At 39.4% G+C, this 20,528-nt stretch overlaps 1 protein-coding gene across 1 annotated transcript; it reads right to left on the minus strand.

Annotated features, from left to right (window-relative positions):
* Positions 1-11,881: 11,881 nt before the first annotated feature.
* On the minus strand, positions 11,882-12,868 carry LOC148578811 (uncharacterized). Its single transcript, XM_088501339.1, has one exon. It carries the CDS (start codon positions 12,866-12,868, stop codon positions 11,882-11,884), a length of 987 nt encoding a protein of 328 aa, XP_088357465.1.
* Positions 12,869-20,528: the final 7,660 nt, after the last annotated feature.

Raw genomic sequence — 20,528 nt, forward strand, 5'->3', positions numbered from 1 at the left:
AAAATATTAACCTCTTTTAAAATGATACACAATATATTAGAGTACATAATGATATTTATTTTTTATAAACATATATTTAAATTTCTAATGCTAACCTCAGTTATTCAAGTTATACATATTGGTTATATATATATATATATATATATATATATATATATATATATATATATATATATATATTAAAGATTAACTTGGGATAATTATACAAATTGAAATAAATAGTCCAAATATTGAATAAGTATAGTCTAATCATGTATAAAGAGCAACAATTTCAATAGTTAATTTTATCTTTATATAACAACAAATATATTTATTTATTTATTTTTTTAATTAGTTAAAATATGTTCTAAAAATTACCATTTGAAAAAAAAAAGTTAAAACATACAAATTAATAGTAACCATTCTAAATTTCATATACTTATTTTTTGTAATTGATTAAACATTAATAATATTAATATAATAAAAGAATATTAACCATTCAATCTGTACAACGTATAACAAATTTTACTATTCATGTATAAGTTTCTTTGCACATAGATTAAGAAAACCAAAAAAAAATAGATTTACGAAGCAGTATGCACCAATGGCAAGAAACATACTAAATTTTTTTTTGAATAGTTAATTTTACCTTTTCATAATATTTCATTTATCTATTTTTTAAATTTGGTTAAAAATGTGTTTTAAATTTACCATTTTAAAAAAAATTATTAATCGAATTAAACATCAACATAATAAAAGAGATTAATTATTTAATTTCTCTGTATATTAAGTAAATTAATTCTTTTAATAAATATATATTAATCTTCTTATAATTAAATTATACATAGATACAAATCATACAATAAAATAAATTAAGCACATAATTCACGCGTAATACATACTATATGTTAGGAGTCTAATAATATAAATAAATGTCATTTATTTACTATTTGTTGTTTGTATGATTCGAATATAAACTATTTTTATTAAAGTTTTATTTTTTTATAACAATAATAGTGTAATAATATTCATTTAAAAATATAAACATAATAGCTTTTATATTTAAGTGAAATCTATTAATATAAGCTACAAAAATAACAAAATTATTTTAGTCTCTATAAACAGTAAAAAAAAGTTTATGCATTATATAATAAATCTTTATTACAATTTTTTTTAAATTAAAAATAATAACTTTAATGTTAATAAATAAATATCAATAAAAATTTAAAATGGATTAATATTTGGTCCGGGCGTTAGCCCGGGCTTTACACTAGTATTCTTTGTCGTTAATGTTTTCGAAATATTTTGAAATTGATCTTAACGTTTAATTTGTTTCAACTAGGATTAGTATCAATGTAGAACTATAATTGTTAGGTTGTTATTACTCTGATTCTCCTCCTTCGATTATTATCATTGCTGTGGTTTAAGATTTTTTATCATGTTCTTGTTGATTCTGTTATGTTGTTGTTCTGTTGTCCTTATTTTTTTTGGATAAATTATATTTTTTTGTTGTTAATGTTTTTGAAAATTTTCAAAATTGATCGTTTAATTTGTTTCAACTGGGATTAATATAAATAGATAACTATAATTGGTATATTGACAAGGTTGAACTCAAAAGAGTAAAAAAGGACCGTTATTATTTTGGATACATTATTGCGTAGTAGTAGAAAAAGGGTTAAAATTTTGAAAGTATTAAGTAATGATAGCGAAAAAGTTGAGAGACAGAAACACTGTTTTCAGACTCTTTGGACACTCTCATCGAAACTTTTTTTTTACAAGAACTTTTTTGTTTTTTCGAGAATAATGAGGAGATATGGGTTTTTATTACAAGAATTATCACATGAATTTAACAGACGTTTAGACTCAAGATTGAACAAATTCAAGGTTTATTTCAAATAATTTTTACGAATTCGGTTAAATTTATACGAAGAGAAGAACATGTATCATGGGAAAATAGGTCAATATAATTTTATAATAAATGGGATAGAACACTCGTGATCGGAATCGAGGGAAATCTTTTTCCTGATTTTATGGACAAAGATGCCATTGTTAAGGATGAGATGAGGCGCTTACATAACATTTTATTTTTTTCACTGAATCTCGGTCCATCTCCGAAAGAACTCGAAATATGTCCTTAGATTTTTTTACTATAGTGAGTTAATCTATTCTTTTAATTAGTATATAGTTATTATTTGAATTTCATATATATTTCATGATTTATTACTATTATTTAAGGTGTGGATAATGGAAGCGGGTGTTTTGTCATTCGTTTTTTCATATATTTTCAAACACATTATTTTGTTGCCCAACCGATATTTAAATGAATATTTAAGAAACATCTTAGCGTGCCATCGGTTTGAGAGATGCAATTGGAAAGCAACTTCGATATTGGATATATATGATAAATTGGCAAGATAGAATGAAAAAAGTGAACTATCCAGTAATGATGCAAATTATGGTTATGGTTCTAGTGAGTTTCTTCGATTTGCAAGGAACGGTGGAGCTCACCTTAACATTGTGATCAATTATTTTTTTATTTAAACTTTTGAATTTAATTCAACTATAGTATTTTAATATTTTCAGGCGGCAATTATAAAACTAGATTTTCAGAAAGCGTATGATAAAGTCAGGTGGAGTTTTGTGGATATTGTGTTACAGAAGATGAGATTCGGGCAAAAATGGAGGAGTTGGGTGAAGGAGTGTGTTAGTACGGCCACTATGTCAGTCCTAGTGAATGGCTCTCCATCCAAGCCGTTTAAGATGGAGAGAGGCCTAAGACAAGGAGATCCACTGTCTCCTCTTTTGTTTGTTCTTGTGGTGGGTGTGTTGCACAGGATGCTGAGGGAAGCTGTAAGGAATGGGCGTATTAATCCGTTACTGGTTGGGAGAGATCACATTGAACTGTCACATCTCCAATTCGCTGATGACACTATCTTGTTTTGCCCTCCGGAGACAGAGACAATTGTGAATTATAAGAGGTTGTTGCACTGTTTTGAGCTGATATCGGGTTTGAGCATCAACTTTGAAAAGTCGAATCTGATCTCAGTTAATTGTGAGCAGGAGTGGGTGGAGCATGTGTGTGGCCTCCTAGAGTGCAAGCAAGCTATTTTACCTGTCAGGTATCTCGAGATTTCTCTAGGAGCAAACCCGCGTTTGGTGAAGACTTGGAAACTGGTCATAGATAAGGTGGAAGAGAAGCTCAGTTTATGGAAAGCGAAGGTTCTAAACAAAGCAGGCAAGCTAGTTCTTATTAAATCGGTGTTGAATAGCCTGCCGGTATACTACCTTAGCCTATACATGATGCCAAAGGCGGTGGCTGACAAGTTGATTGCCTTACAGAGGAGGTTCGTGTGGTGTAAGGAGGATGGTAACAATGATATACCTCTAGTGAAGTAGGAAGTGGTTCAGGCACCTAAAAAGGCTGGGGGGTTGGGGGTCGGGGATGCAGTGCTTAGGAACACAGCACTGCTGTTTAAGTGGTGGTGGCGGTTTTCCAAGGAAGAGTGTCCGTTATGGAAGAAGATTGTCTGTTCGTGTAACAATTTGAATCCCAAGGTTATGCTTTCTAGTCAGACTTTACCGGTGAAGGGTGGTCCTTGGAAAGAGATCTGTCAGTTGGATATAAAAGCACAACAGGTAAAAGAAAAAGTTATTAGTGGGCTGGCAATGGAGGTTGGTGATGGACGAAGGACACTATTTTGGGAAGATAACTGGGTCTATGGTGGTCCTTTGAAAGCACGTTTTCCAAGGCTCTTCTCTGTTTTAAACCAGCAAGGATCTGTGATAGGGGATTGTGGGTTCTGGGATGGCTTAGAGTGGATTTGGAATTTTCATTGGAGGAGGGAGCTGTTTCAATGGGAGTTGGAACTAGTTCACCAACTTCATGATATGTTAAGACCAGTGAAGCTATCAGCTGACAGAGAAGATAATCTTGTTCGGAAATTTGATAATAAAGGTATTTTCTCTACTAACTCTTTTCTGCAGGTGTTGCAATCGGAGACTCTCTCGGAGGAGATTACGAGTTATAGCTTCACAAGTTCGATTTGGAAAGGGTTGGTTCCGCCTAGAATTGAACTGTTTGGTTGGTTTGTTTTAGTCGGTAGAGTGAATACTAAAGAAAGGTTGAGTAGATTAGGCATAACTCGCCAGCATGATAGTATTTGTGTCTTGTGTAAAAAGGAGATTGAATGTGTTCATCATTTGTTTGTGTTCTGTGAGTTTACGTGGCAGGTGTGGTGCGTCTGGTTGAGATGTTTTCATAGAGATTGGGATGTCCCAGGAAGCATTAAAGGCTTGTTTGAGAGTTGGAATGGAACACCTACTAGAAAAGAGGAGCAGAAGAGGTGGCTTACTGGGTTCTTTGCGGTTATTTGGAATGTCTGGTTGGAATGCAATAACAGGTTTTTCAACAATAAAGAGGTAACTGTTGATGTCATACAGAACAGGACGTTTTTGAGCTACAAGGAGTGGACTGGTATTGATCCTACTGGTTGTTGATGGCAATGCCGGAGATGACATAGGATTGTTAACCTTGTGTTTAGATTTATTTTTGTATCTGTCTGTTTTATGCTCCACTCTCATGTGTTGAGCTTCATTTGTTTCAAAAAAAAATATTTTCACAAAAATAAATATTATCTAAATATTATATTTTTTAAAATTATGTACTAAGTATTATTTTATTTTTTTATATAATTTTTTAATGTTGAGGTGTGTCAACAAGCTGAAATTTTGGCGAGAATGATTGAGGGCGAGAATGATTGAGGATTCGTACGCTGCTTTGAATCGTGTTTGTGGCATCAAAAAATTATATTTTTGATATGCCCTAATGGCTGAATCCAAGATTGTAATTGGATTAACATATCAAAAATATAAATTTTCGCTACCACAAACACATACGATGGACTGCGACATGCAGATGGAAGAGTAGGGTACGAATTTTCAATCATTCTCGCCAAAGTTTCAGTTTGTTGACACATCCTAACATTAGGCTGTTAGAAAAAAAATATATAAAAAAATAAAATAATACTTAGTATATAATTTTAAAAAAATAACAATATTTAGATAATATTTATTCTTGTGAAAATATCAAAATACTATAGTTATATTAAATTCAAAAGTATAAATATAAAAAAATAATTGATCACAATGTTAAGGTGAGCTATACAGTTTCTTGTAAATCGAAGAAACTCACCAGAACCATAACTATAATTTGCGCTTGCACAGTTTAAAATTTGCATTATCACCGGATAGTTCTCTGTTCACTCCATCTTGCCAATTTATCATATATATATATATATATATATATTGTTCATACCCTGGCCCAATAAATAGGGCCCAGGATCCAAGCAAAGGCGCCCAACCCAGAAGGTTGGCCCTCCCTCCAGCATCAGCCTTCATCCCAGAAGTCGGTACTAAACACGACTTGCTCCGAAGAAGTCGGACGCAAGGATTAGCTGGCAGATAACACTCATTCGAATGAGTAACTGCCCCTAGAAGCTCTCTAACCACTTCATAGAGCCATATCTTAACCTCCCCAAGATATGGGGACGGTTATCCACCTAAAAAGGTGGCACTACTTCAGCGGTGGTTATTGGTTCACCACTATAAATACCCTGACATCCCTCAGGTATCACTAAGTCCAATACATTCTAAACTTGCTCACACTCTTGCTAACTTAGGCATCGGAGTGTCTTTGCAGGTACCACCCCCCATTCTTTCACACGTACAAGTCGGACGGAGGAACACTGAGTTTCAGGTTCACTCGATAGTCGCCTCCCTCACACGTTTGGGCCAACCAACGCCATCCGGCCCATCAATCTCCGGTTACCCACCGTAACATTGGCGCCGTTGTCGGGGACCCGTGAGATCAACCAGTGATGGCGGAAAGATCCCCTGAAGAGGGTCATGTGGAGACAGATTCCGAACAGGAGAATTTGAACACCGGAAACAATGAGGCAGATCAGACCCTCCACCAGGAAGTCAATGACCAACATAGGGAAGGCACCCCCGGAATCAAAAACCCGAAGGTGAACTCCTCGGAGGGGCGCGAATCAGAAAAAGAAGGACCCTCCCACGCTAGTGAACTTATGGGATTAATCCATAGCCGCCTCGAACAGCTAGAACAGGAGCGGGAACGACAAAGGGAAGCTGAAAGGAACCTAAAAGAGGAGATGGAGCGACGAAAAGAGTTAGAAAGAAAACTCTTAAAGTTAGAATCCTCCCTCAAAGGTCGGAATTCCCACGACGATAGAGAAGATTCTCCCTTAGGAGAGAAAGATCCGTTTAGCGAGGACATAACGAGGGCAAAAGTTCCGAGAAACTTTAGAAGCCCCGATATGGACCTCTACGATGGAACCACCGATCCAAAGCATCATCTGAGCAACTTTAAAAGTCGGATGTATCTGACCGACGCTTCTGACGCTACGCGATGCAAAGCTTTCCCGACAACCTTGTCAAAAGCAGCGATGAAGTGGTTCGACAGTCTCCCTCCGAGGTCAATTACCAGTTTTGAAGACCTCTCAAGAAAATTCTTGATGAGGTTCTCCATCCAGAAGGACAAAGTAAAACATGCACCAAGTCTCCTGGGAATAAAACAGGAGGTCGGGGAGTCCTTACGGGCCTATATGGAAAGATTCAACAAAGCATGTTTGGAGATTCAGGACCTGCCCACCGAGGCAGTCATCATGGGGCTAGTCAATGGTCTTCGAGAAGGTCCCTTCTCACAGTCCATATCAAAAAGACACCCCACCTCTTTAAATGATGTACAGGAAAGAGCTGAAAAGTACATCAATATGGAAGAAAACGCTAGGCTAAGAGACCCGAGTTTGCGACTCGGACACCCTCCCTCAACGAAAGAAAGGGAGAGGGAAGCGAAGAAGAAGGAAGAGCTCGGCCTCGATAGGCCAAGGAAATATCACTCTTATACTCCATTGAAAGTTCCCGTAGTGGACGTATACAGAGAAATTTGCAATACTGAAAGGCTGCCTCCCCCCAGACCCATTAAAAATAAAAAAGGGGGGAGCCGCGGTGATTACTGTGAGTACCATAAGATATATGGGCACTCTACTAACGACTGTTACGACCTTAAAAATGTGATAGAAAAGCTAGCCAGAGAAGGTCGGCTTGACAGATATCTCATAGAAAGGTCGGACGGTCATGGGAAAAGAAAACGAGAAGATACGGATAGAAGAGACCCACCACCACAAACTCCGGAGAGACATATCCATATGATCTCAGGAGGGTTTGCGGGAGGGGGGCTCACAAAATCCTCTCGTAAAAGACATCTCAAGAGAATTTACCAGGTTGAAGAGGGGCCCTCCGACCTCCCAACCATTTCATTCACAAAGGAAGATGGGCGAGGAATAATCCCTGGGCACGACGACCCAGTGGTAATCACCATGATCCTGGTAAATGCCCATCTACACAGAACACTAGTAGACCAAGGAAGCTCGGCGGACATCCTCTTCAAGCCCGCCTTCGACAAACTAGGTTTAGATGAGAAAGAGTTAAGAGCCTACCCCGACACCTTGTACGGATTAGGTGACACGCCAATAAAGCCACTAGAATTTTTGCCCCTCCACACCACTTTTGGAAAAGGGGAGAAGACAAAGACTCTGAGTATAGACTTTATAGTCATCGACGTGGGGTCGGCCTATAATGCTCTAATCGGCAGAGCCACCCTTAATCGACTCGGAGCGGTGGTATCGACACCCCACCTTTGCATGAAATTCCCGACCTCAGCAGGGATAGCAACGGTGAGGGGAGATCAGAAGCTAGCAAGAAAATGCTACAATGAAAGCCTAAACCTGAGAGGAAAAGGCAAAGAAGTTCACACAATAGAACTCGGGGGAGCAAGGGTTAAAGAAGAACTGCGACCACAGCCCGGGGGAAAAACTGAGGAGATTCAGGTCGGCGAAGAGGAAGGAAAAAACACTCACATAGGAGCCAACCTAGGGGAAACCCTGAGACAAGGGTTGATTAAGCTCCTAAGAGATAACTCAGATCTCTTCGCCTGGAAGGCCTCCGACATGCCTGGGATAGATCCCGAGCTCATGTCTCACAAGCTCTCGGTCTACTCAGGGTCCCGACCTGTGCAACAAAGAAGACGCAAGCTCGGTCTAGAACGAGCCCTAGTAGTAGAAGAGCAAGTGCAGGCGCTCCTAGAAGCCGGCTTCATCAGAGAATTCAAATATCCAACATGGCTAGCCAATATAGTGCTAGTCAAAAAACAAAATGGTAAATGGAGAATGTGCGTCGACTACACCGACTTAAATAAGGCATGTCCCAAGGACCCTTATCCACTACCAAGTATTGACGCCCTAGTGGACTCTAGCTCGGGGTATCAATACCTATCATTCATGGACGCCTACTCTGGATATAACCAAATCCCGATGTATGAACCAGACCAGGAAAAAACATCATTCATCACGCCCAGAGCCAACTATTGCTACGTGGTCATGCCATTTGGGTTGAAAAATGCAGGGGCCACATATCAGAGGCTGATGAATAAGGTGTTTGCCCCCCACTTAGGGAGCTTAATGGAAGCATATGTCGACGATATGTTAGTAAAAACCAAGGAGAAGGTCGACCTCCTATCCGACCTCTCGCAAGTCTTTGACACCATAAGGTTGCACGGGATGAGACTAAATCCTGCAAAGTGCGCCTTCGCAGTGGAGGCAGGAAAATTTCTAGGATTCATGCTAACACAAAGAGGGATCGAAGCCAATCCCGACAAGTGTAGAGCTATCCTAGAGATGAAAAGCCCGACTTGTTTGAGAGAGGTCCAACAGCTGAACGGCCGACTAGCAGCCCTCTCCAGATTTCTGGCAGGATCAGCATTAAGATCCCTTCCACTGTTCTCCCTACTGAAAAAGGGGCACCGGTTTGAGTGGACTCCCGAATGCGAGGAGGCGTTCCAGGAGTTCAAAAGATTCTTAAGCCAACCTCCTATCTTGACCCGACCTATAGCCGGAAAAGACCTCGTCCTATACCTATCCGTGGCAGACAAGGCCGTCTCAGCGGCCTTGATAAGAGAAGATGAGGTCAGTCAGCACCCAATCTACTTCATCAGTAAAGTTCTACAGGGCCCTGAGCTAAGGTATCACAAATTAGAAAAGTTTGCCTACTCCTTAGTAATAGCCTCGCGAAGGCTACGGCCTTACTTTCAAGCTCACACAATAAGAGTCCGCACAAACCAACCCATGAAGCAAATCCTCCAAAAAACGGATGTTGCAGGAAGAATGGTCCAATGGGCAATAGAGCTCTCCGAGTTCGACTTGAAGTACGAAACTCGGACGGCGATTAAAGCCCAGTGCCTCGCCGACTTCGTTGCAGAATATGCAGGGGACCAAGAGGACAAACCGACTACCTGGGAACTCTATGTGGATGGATCCTCCAATAAAACGGGAAGCGGCGCAGGCATAATATTGGTAGACGAAAGGGGAACCCAGATAGAGGTTTTACTCAAGTTTGAATTCCCAGCTTCAAATAATCAGGCAGAATACGAAGCCTTGATCGCAGGATTGAAGCTGGCAGAAGAGGTCGGTGCTAGGAAGGTGATGGTATACAGCGACTCCCAAGTGGTGACCTCCCAAATAAATGGGGAATATCAGGCAAAGGACCCAAATATGAAAAGATACTTGGAAAAAGCTTCGGAGCTCCTGGGACGCTTTGCAGAAACCGAGGTGAAACACATAACTCGGGATCTAAACAACAGAGCAGACGCCCTATCCAAGCTAGCAAGTACCAAGCCGGGAGGAAATAACAGAAGCCTGATTCAAGAGACTCTCCAGGAACCTTCAGTGGTAAAAACGGAAGACACACTAGAAGTCTTTGAAGTGGTCGGATTAAACCTCGGATGGATGAACCCCTTAGTCGAATACCTAAAATTCGACATCCTCCCTAAGGAGGAAAAAGAAGCCCAGAAAATCCGAAGGGAAGCACAACACTATACCTTGGTGAAAAATGTTCTCTATAGAAGGGGGATATCAACACCATTGTTAAAGTGTGTACCGACCTCAAAAGCCACCGAGGTGTTGGAGGAGGTACATAGTGGAATCTGCGGGAACCACCTCGGAGCCAGGTCATTGGCCAGAAAAGTGATCCGAGCTGGATTCTACTGGCCAACCTTACAGAAAGATGCCACATAATTTGTGAAAAAGTGCCGGCCATGTCAGATGCATGCAAATTTCCACGTGGCTCCCCCAGAAGAGCTCATTAGTATCACTTCTCCATGGCCCTTTACAAAATGGGGAATGGATTTATTAGGTCCCTTTCCCCAGGCGCCAGGACAAGTTAAATACCTAATAGTGGGAATAGATTATTTCACAAAGTGGATAGAAGCAGAGCCACTGGCCACCATCACTGCACAAAGAAGTCGGAGGTTCCTCTACAAAAATATAATCACAAGGTATGGGGTACCTTATTCCATTACCACGGATAACGGAACCCAGTTCACCGACTCCACCTTTAGAAGCCTAGTAGCCAGTATGAGCATCAAACACCAGTTCACCTCAGTGGAACATCCACAAGCCAATGGGCAAGCCGAAGCAGCCAACAAAATCATACTGGCAGGGCTGAAGAAAAGATTACAAGAGGCGAAAGGAGCTTGGGCTGAAGAGCTCCAACAAGTACTATGGGCTTACAGAACAACCCCCCAATCCGCCACGGGAGAAACACCCTTCCGACTAGTCTATGGCGTAGAAGCCATGATCCCAATAGAGGTCAATGAGCAAAGCCCAAGATTGATCTTCCACGACGAGATCCGGAATATACAGGGGCACAAAGAAGAGCTCGACTTGCTCCCTGAAGTCCGAGAAGAAGCTCAGATAAGAGAAGCAGCGTTGAAACAAAGGATGACTACGAGGTACAACAAAAAAGTCATTCGAAGGAGTTTCACCCCTGACGACTTAGTCTTGATCAGAAACGACATTGGAGTCAACAAATCAGGGGAGGGAAAACTCGCCGCTAATTGGAAAGGACCATACAAGGTCAAGGAGGTCTTAGGAAAAGGCTATTATAAGGTGACCGACTTAGGCGGCGCCGAGTTACCAAGGTCATGGCATGCTTGTAATATGAAAAGGTACTACAGTTAAAAGCGAACTCTACTCCCTGATGTACTCTTTTCCCAGCTTCATGATTTTTTCCCAGAATCAAAGGGTTTTTTCTGAAGAAGGGTTTTTAACGAGGCATCATAGTAGGGGCTAAGGGAAAACAAATAATCAAAAAGCCCTTAGTAGCAATAAGGTACCTCCTCAATTAATAAAGATCTCTTTCATTTTAAATATCTCTTTTAAATTCCCTTTTTATTCTCTTTCTACGAAACGCGCCGATTTAAGCTCGACAAAACGTGAAAATCCCATGAACCGACCTAGATGGTCGTCAGGATAAAACGACGAGGTACAAGTCGGCGTAAAGAGGCTATAGAAGTCGATCATGATAAACTCAGGAGCAGTCCGACTCATAAGTCGGAATGCGAAACCGAGTAAAATTAAAATGAATCGCAAAAATAGCCTAAGTCATGAAAAACTCAATAAAACAAAATCGAGTACTAGGAATAACAAAAAGAGATAGCAAAAACTAAGAAAAAATTGTAAGGCTGCCTTGAGGATCAAGGAGATTCAGAAAAGCAGGCAAGCCCAAAAGAAAAGGTTTTTTCTAGAAAAGATCAAAAAGTCAAAAGAACCACGAACAGGAAAAGCATGCGCACATAAGGTAACTCAAAACCCTTATCCAAAAAGGGCATTTATTTAACGATAAAATTAAACCCTTATTAAAAAAAAAGGGGCATCATAAATTGTTTCGTTTACGGCCTTAAAAGGCCAGAAAATTGTTCAAAACACCAACAAATAAATATAAAGAGTTTAAAAAGAGGGGCCCACAGGCCGGGCCCCAATAGCCAAAATCACTTTTTAAGAGGATCACCACCAGCCGAGTCAGGGGGAACGCCAGGAGTCGGAGTCGAAGAGGAAGTCGGAAGAATGGTAGAAGAACTCGGAGCATCCTTAGAGCGAGGAGGGGACTCTACGATCCTCTGCCCCCGAGTCTTTAAATCAGACTCAGACTCCACTATGGGGACAGGAGGATCCACGATGGCACCATCAATAACAATCTTATCAGGGTCCAAAGGAGAAAGGTCCAAGTCAGGAGCAATAACTCCGACCTGTTCCTTGAAAATCCTCCAAGCCTCATCAGCGCCATCCGCAATAGAGTCCTCCAACTCGGTGTAGGCCTTCCGAGCATTCAGCAAGTCGTTCTTTACAGACACAAGATCAGCAAATAAACTGTTGTAGCTGGCTTGCGCTGCTTTCCTCAAATCCATCTCCATGTTACATTGAGCTTGCAACTTCTTCCCCTTCTCCCGAAGGCTGTCTCTCTCCTCCTTCAGCTTAGTAACTTCCCCCTCCAACTCCCTCTCATGCTCCTGATATATGCGAAGCCTACCCTCCAGCTCCTCGACCCTCGAGGTCGTCCCTAAAGAGCTGATGGGAGTCTTCTCAAATATATCCAAGAGTTTGCCACAAACCCCCGCCGTCTTGAGACTCTCCTCAACCACAGTAGTGAGGTAGTGCCGAACAGAAACATCATCCATACTCATACGAGCATGAGGATAGATGTTCTTTCGGACGAACGCAAGAGCATCCGCTTCACCAGAAGCGCCAGACTCTAGGGTCTTGCGCTTCTTTGGCTCTGGTTCGGGAGTAGGTCGGACGGGAGGGGGTGGCAGAGAGGGAGCAGAGGAAGAAATTACAATAGGTTGAGAGGGAGTCCCAACGTTCCGAGGAGGAGGAGGAGGAGAGACAACCGTCCTAACACCTCCAGACCTGGCTCGAGACTTTGCCTTGGCTTCCTGAACCCTCTGGTAAGACTCTTGAGCGTTTTTCTTTGCCATCTCTGCAAAAACAAATTGGTAGCTAAAATCAGACAAAGTCGGTAAAAGAAATTGCAAGTCGGAAATAAGCAAGAAACGCAAAAAGCTACCTAATTGTGACTGGACAAAGGCCGGCGACCCCTGGAGAAATTTTTTAGTATCCCAATATGGGGCCCTCCCCCACACTTCTCGGAGGAACCCCACAATGGCTGCCTCTACCTCATTTAGGTCATCTAGACCATACTTCTCGCAGGGGGAGGCCTCCAGCCAATATAAAGGAAATCAGGGAGAAGAATGCTCATCCAGGAAAAAGGGGTGGTGACCCTCTACAGCTTGCACTTTGAAAAAGTAGTTCTTGAAGTCGTGAAAAGACTCGTCAAAAAGGGTAAAAAGCCTCCGACCTTGTATGGCTCGGAAGGACACCCACTGTTGCTTATTATTTAGCCCACTGAAGGGCTTGGTCATATGGAAAAGGTAAAAGAAAATCCTCAGAGAAGTCGGAAACTCTAAAGCCTGGCTGATAAATTGATAAATTTTCAGAAAACCCCATGAGTTGGGGTGAAGCTGGGTGGGAGCCACTCGGCAATGACGCAACACAGACATCTCAAACTCTGAAAAAGGGAGAAAAACGCCCAAACGAGTGACCATACTCTCATACATAAAAAAGAAATGAGGGGCCGTCTCGTCAGCCCTCCCGAAACAAACCCGGTCTTCTGGACCCGGGACTATTAACTCGTACTTCGGCTCATCTTCTTCAGAAGTACAAATTCTATAATGAGTACGCAGGTGGGTGATAAATTCAGTATCAACTGAGGGCTCCTCCCCTAGGACCGTAACATCAACCCACTGGGAGAGAGCATCTACGGAAGCCATTTCTTTTCTTAAAAAAGGGTGACAAGAAACCTACAAAAGAAAAGGAAAATCAACACACGGTCTCTAAGGGAAGGGGCACGGAACTAAAGCCTACAAACCAAATCTACCTACAAGATGAAGACACGCAAATAGAACGCATGTTACAGAAGGGGAAAAAGCTAACCTTTAAAGTCTGAAATCAAGACTGGAGGAAGTAAAAGCCTTCGAAACGCAAGAACGCAGCACGAACAAATGTCAGGAAAATTTGAAAGATTGCAGAAACGAAACAACGAAAGAGAGGGAAAGTATTTATAAAGACGTTAGGGGCATAATGGTAAAACTGGGGCAATCCTTAATAAAGGTGCACCGTTACCAAGGCCATTAAATCCCTACGCATACCCAACGGACACGACGCTTGATTAGATGCAACCGTCAGAACCGAAAGGTCAAGAAAAATCACGTCGGTTCCTAAGTCATCACGTCGGTCCTCTCGCAAATCGACTACGACCCCGAGTTGAATACTCGAACCCAACTCTCAAAAAAGAATTGGGCTCGAGTAGGGGCACTGTTCATACCCTGGCCCAATAAATAGGGCCCAGGATCCAAGCAAAGGCGCCCAACCCAGAAGGTTGGCCCTCCCTCCAGCATCAGCCTTCATCCCAGAAGTCGGTACTAAACACGACTTGCTCCGAAGAAGTCGGACACAAGGGTTAGCTGGCAGATACACTCATTCGAATGAGTAACTGCCCCTAGAAGCTCTCTAACCACTTCATAGAGCCATATCTTAACCTCCCCAAGATATGGGGACGGTTATCCACCTAAAAAGGTGGCACTACTTCAGCGGTGGTTATTGGTTCACCACTATAAATACCCTGACATCCCTCAGGTATCACTAAGTCCAATACATTCTAAACTTGCTCACACTCTTGCTAACTTAGGCATCGGAGTGTCTTTGCAGGTACCACCCCCCATTCTTTCACACGTACAAGTCGGACGGAGGAACACTGAGTTTCAGGTTCATTCGATAGTCGCCTCCCTCACACGTTTGGGCCAACCAACGCCATCCGGCCCATCAATCTCCGGTTACCCACCGTAACATATATATATATATATATATATATATATATATATATATATATATATTATCGAAGTCGCTTTTGCGTCTCGCACACCGATGGCACACCAAAATTTTCTTATAAACATCGGTTGGTCAAAAGAAAATAATAACATGTGTGTTGAAAATCTAAAAAAAACGGATGACAAAATAACAGCTTCCATAATCCATATCTGAAATATTGATAATAAATCATAAAATATATATAAAATTCAAATAAAAATTATATACTAATTAAAAGAATAGATTAACTCACCATAATAAAAAATCTAAGAACATATTGAGTTCTTTCAGAGATGGCATCTCGTCCGTAACAATGGCATTTTTGCCCATGAAATCAGGAAAAAATTTCCCTCGACTCCGTAAACGAGTGCTTTATCTCCAATCCTGAACCCAAACATATGCTAAATTCATGTGATAATTCTCGTAACAAAAATCCATGTCTCCCCATTGTTCTCGAAACAAACAAAAAGGTCCTTGTAAAAAAAAGTTCCGATGAGAGTGTCAAAGAAGTTTGAAAACAGCATTTATGTCTTTCAACTTCTTCGCTGTCATTACTTGATATTTCTGAAATTTTAACCTTTCTTCCGCTACTGCGCAATGATGCATCTGAAATGATAGCTTTGCTCTTTCCTACTCTTTTGAGGTCAGCTCTGTTAAAATACCAATTATAATTCTTCATTGATACTAATCCACAGTCGAAACATTTTAAACGTTAAGATCAATTTTAAAAAATTTCAAAAAATTTCGAAAACATTAACCAAAAAAATAAAATTTATCCAAAGAGTAAAGTATCGTTTTTGTCCTCAACGTTTGGGGTAAATCCCAAAGTTGTCACTAACGTTTCAATCGTACTATTTAAGTTTCTAACGTTTCAAAATTGACTCAATATTGTCCTGCCGTTAGGGATTTGTTAACAAAATTGACGGCGGGACAAAATTGAGACGATTTTGAAACGTTAGTGATTTAAATAGGACGAAAACATTAGGAAAAAAACGATACATAAAAATAAATCTTAATTTAATTTTATCTTTCAATAATATTAATTTTTTACTGTACATAGTATTCAATTATTTTTTAATTACATGTAAATAAATTACAGTTAATCACATTGTTTTCATTTTAAATAAATTTATTTTTTTATAATTTTAAAAAATTTTGATACATTAGAGACAAAAGGTATAATTTATATTTCATTCTACAAACATTTCATGATAACTAAAAATCTTTAAGAGTAAAATTATAAAAAAATTTGATTTATTTAAAATGAAAGTAATATGATTATGTGTAATTTACTTAGATGTGATTAAAAAATAATTGAATACTATGTATAGTAAAAAAATGGGTTAAGTTCGATTTTGGTCCCTAACATAGAGGTTGAAAATTTGTTTCGTCCCCAACTTTTTTTTGCTACAAAATGGTCCCCAAAGTTTCAGTTTGTTTTAAAATCGTCCGTCGGACGAAAATATCTCTCCCTCCCCTCTTCTTCCTCAACACCCATCTTCTTCCTCAACATTAACCAGAAGCAGATGCACAAACACAGAAGAACAACAATGACGCAGAAGAACAACAATGGATCTAAGCAGCATCAAAATTCCAAATTCAAGCCAAATCAAAAGCAGAAATTCACCTAATCAACATAGCATGACATTACAGTAACATCAACATATCCAAAACCTATATCATCAATAGACAAACTCAATATTCCACAAGCAAAAAAATTCCACAACAAAAATCAGAATAAGAAATTTCACAACAAAAATCAGATATTACAAATCAGAATATATTCCACAACAAATTTAGATTATGTAATACAAATAAGAAATTCAGTTCACAAAGAAGGGAAGAAGGAGGAGGAGGAGAAGAAGAAGGAGGAAAAGGGGAGCAGTGATGAGCGGCGAGGAGAGCAGCAAGGAGAGCGGCGAGTAAGGAAGAACAACAACGAGCGGTGAGGGGAGAGGACAGGCGGCAGTGGCGGCAGCTGCGTTCTTTCCCCTTCCCCTTTCCTCTTTCCTCTTCACCCGCCCCTGATTCCTTCTCCCATGTAACCCTTTTTCTTTTTTTTTTTAACAGAAAATTTAAATCCAGGGGAGGCTCCACGTTGCTGCGCCATGGTGAAGCAGGAGTGGCTCGCCGGTGGTGAGCTCTGATTCGAGGAGATCCGAGACAGGGAAGAAGAGAAGGAGGGGAGAGGGTCGTGGTTGATCTAGACAGGAAAGAGGCAGCGGCGACGACGGCGGGACGGCGGGACTGCGGCGGCGGGACGGCGGCTTCACTTTCCCCTTCTTCCCTTCCCTCCCCCCTCCCCCCCTTTCTCGCGCCCCCACCCCATTCTTTCTGTATCCCTTTCTTTCTTTTTTTTCTTTTTTTATTTTATATTTACTTTATTTTATAATTTTTTTAATGAGGGATAATTTGGTAATAAAAAAATTGGTAAAAAGGACAATTTTAAAACAAACTGAAACTTTAGAGATTATTTTGTAGCAAAAAAAAGTTGGGGACGAAACAAATTTTCGACCCCTACGTTAGGGATCAAAATTGAACTTAACCCTAAAAAAATTGATATTATTGAAGGAAAAATTAAGATTTATTTCTATATATTATTTTTGTCCCAAACGTTTTCGTCATATTTAAGTTCCTAATATTTTAAAATCGTCTCAATTTCGTCCTGCCGTCAACTCTGTTAACGGATCGCTAACGGCAGGACAACATTGAGTCAATTTCAAAACGTTAGGGATAACTTTGGGACTTATCCCAAACGTTGGGGACAAAAATGATACTTTACTCTTTATCCAAAAAACAAGGACAACAAAACAATACAATAGAATTAACAAGAACATGATCAAGAATCCTAAACCACAATAATAAAAACAATAATTGAAGAAGAAGAATCACAGAAATCACAACCTAACAATTCGTAAACCAATTAAAACAATAATCACAGTAAAAAATACCTTTCAGGGCACATAAGTGAGGAAGCACGACGGAGGGCTAGATACAGCAAAACTAGAAAAAGAGGTGGCTTGGAGTAGAGGAGCGAGGAGCATGGCAGAACTGGAGCAGACGAGGGTGGAGCTCAGTAACAAAAGAATTCAGCTAAGTAATTATTTAAATAAGATAGTAACAATATCAAGGTTCAATGATGGCAACGCAAAACAGGGACATTCTCAATCTCAAGGATTCGCAACAACAATTTAACAATTTAACAAGAATAAGACTTGAATAGAAAATCAGCAACCTGATAGTAAGAGACGAATATCAATCCAGCAAATTATCAAGAACAAATAACAAAACCTGAATAGAAAATTCAGCAACTCAATAACAAGAAACAAGAACAATCTCAGTCTCAATCTCAATCCAGCAAATTGAAACAAAACCCAATAATTAGCAAATTGACATAGCAACCCAACAATTTAGCAAACTAAAATAAAGTAATCCAATAATTTAGCAAAATAACAACGGAACAAGATCAAGAATAGACATTCACAGAAAAAAAATAAGAACAATAACATAACAGAGTTAACAAAAATATGGTCAAGAATCTTAAATCCCAGTAATAACAAGAATAATTGAAGAAGAATAATCACAGTATAACAATTTAACCATCGTAAACGAATTAAAACAATAATCATAGTAAAAAGTACAATCCAGGGGACGCGAGACGAGCACAGAAGAGCGCAATGGGGACGATGGCTTCAACCAGATGCGACGAAGGTGGTGACGCGGCGATGGCTAGACGGAGCAGAACGGCAGAAGAGAAGATTTTGCTTTGCTGAGGAAGTGAGGGTCGAAGGAGATGCTGAGAAGGTGCGATTGTCGAATGAGGAAGAAGAGCAGACGACTAAACGACGACTGTGGTGCCTGAGCCCGACGGATGGCGGCAGTCCTTACGGTGTTGTTGGAGGAGCTAGGGTTCAGGGTTTCTTTCTTTGATTTCTTTCAAGGAATCAGGGTTTCCATCTTTGAATTTGAGTGAACAGAAGAAGGGGAAGGAAGTCACACGATGCGCGATTCTTTTTTTTATTTATCTTTCACAAAATCAAAAACATCATATTACCATGGGAGTCAACTTGGCCTCCGGGTTTTTTTTGCCATCCTAGCTCTGCTAAAACAGCTTCAAGCTCCTCAAGCTCTTTTTCTTCAATTCCGTCTTTGAAAGTTGCTCTTCAGTTTCCTTGGTAGACAACGAAGGTTTACGAGGCTTCTTAACAACAGTTTCAGGTTCTACTGGCGCTTCTAAATCATTTTCATGTTCATCCTCTGCATCATCAAGGCATCATCACTATTGCTTTTCTGCTATTAAATCATTCACATGTCTTGCAGTTAGTCAATGTGAAGCTCAATGTCTCAATGAAACAATAATAACCATCTTCTATGTTATTAATTTGCCATTAAGGCCAAAACAAATTAACAATTAAGTGCCCAGTTATGCAGCTTTCAGCTTTCACTACTCCAAATGGGACGTGAAGGGCAAGTCCATGAAGAATAAAGGCTACATTATATCATCTATGTTAAACAAAATAGTTATGGGTGAAGACACAATCATTTTAACTATGCAAGATTGAACTTTATTGAACTTTATATAGGTGTTAAATGATTAATTCAAAGTTGTCAGAGAACTTTATTAGTATTTCAATCAGGATATTAATCTGTTTTTTAGAAATTGGATATTTGTTAGACTTTAGAAGCTTCTAAATTTTTAGATAGTTAAAATTTTTCTACTGGTGAAAACATTGATGATTGCCTATGTTATCAAGCTTTGAATGGGTTAAGAAATATGCTTTATTTAAAAATCAATTTTATAAGCGGATCAAATAAGCAGATTTTGTTAGATTTCTTTTATAATTAAAAGGAAGAAAAAAGACACGAGAATTTGAGTTAGGGTTCTTCTTTTATACGATAACTTTATTTTTATTACCGATGTATAATTTTGTATTATAACCAATATTTTGGAGAACATATCTCTTTTTTGCGATAAATAATTTAATTTGGGGATCACTGCCATGCAAAAAGAAAAAATGTATAAAGACATCTACTATAGCATGAACTGTTGGAAAATTGTTTCTACTTTGTTAGTTTGTCTTATACTTTAAAGCTCAAGTCATGTATTCATATTTATTTGGTTACCCTTTTTGTATCAAAAATGGGATATCGGTATGTGTTCTTTAATCTTATTAAAGAGTTTGGGACAACGGCATTAAAAATTTGTTGAGAAGGTGGAAACTTTGACTATTTTAAAAATAAGTTTTTTGCATTTCTGTATGGATTTTCTCACTATAGGCAAAATTTTTTGCTTCCAAAGACTATCAAATTTTTATTCTTTATGTATTATTTCTATTCATTTGAAGTTTACTAATCATATTTTGGATTTAATTGCTGTTATGAATAATTGGTGTTTTAATTAATTTTCTACATCTTATTTGATCCTTACTTTTGTTTAACGTGTGATCCATGATGGGGTTGTTGAACATTTTATGGGTGTGGTTTAGTGGCAGCAACCAAAAGAAGCCATTGGACAAGGTGCAAAAACTTGTGCAGAAACCTTCTATTAATCGTTATAGTGACAATAATGGTCTTCCTTAACTTCAAGCAACATTAACGAGAAAGGTAAGCAAAAATGTTCTAGACTCTATCTTCTTTTTACAACATATAAATGTATTAACTAATTGGAACTTGTTTTTGGAATGAAACTTGGTTTTCAATAAGGGTCAAGTG

This window comes from Arachis ipaensis, chromosome B1 (assembly GCF_059453495.1).
Source record: "Arachis ipaensis isolate K30076 ecotype BB chromosome B1, ASM5945349v1, whole genome shotgun sequence".
Classification (NCBI taxonomy): Eukaryota; Viridiplantae; Streptophyta; class Magnoliopsida; order Fabales; family Fabaceae; genus Arachis; species Arachis ipaensis.

Excerpts from the sequence above, each read along its gene's own strand:
- LOC148578811 (XM_088501339.1), bottom strand. The coding sequence starts at position 12,868 with ATGGCAAAGAAAAACGCTCAAGAGTCTTACCAGAGGGTTCAGGAAGCC.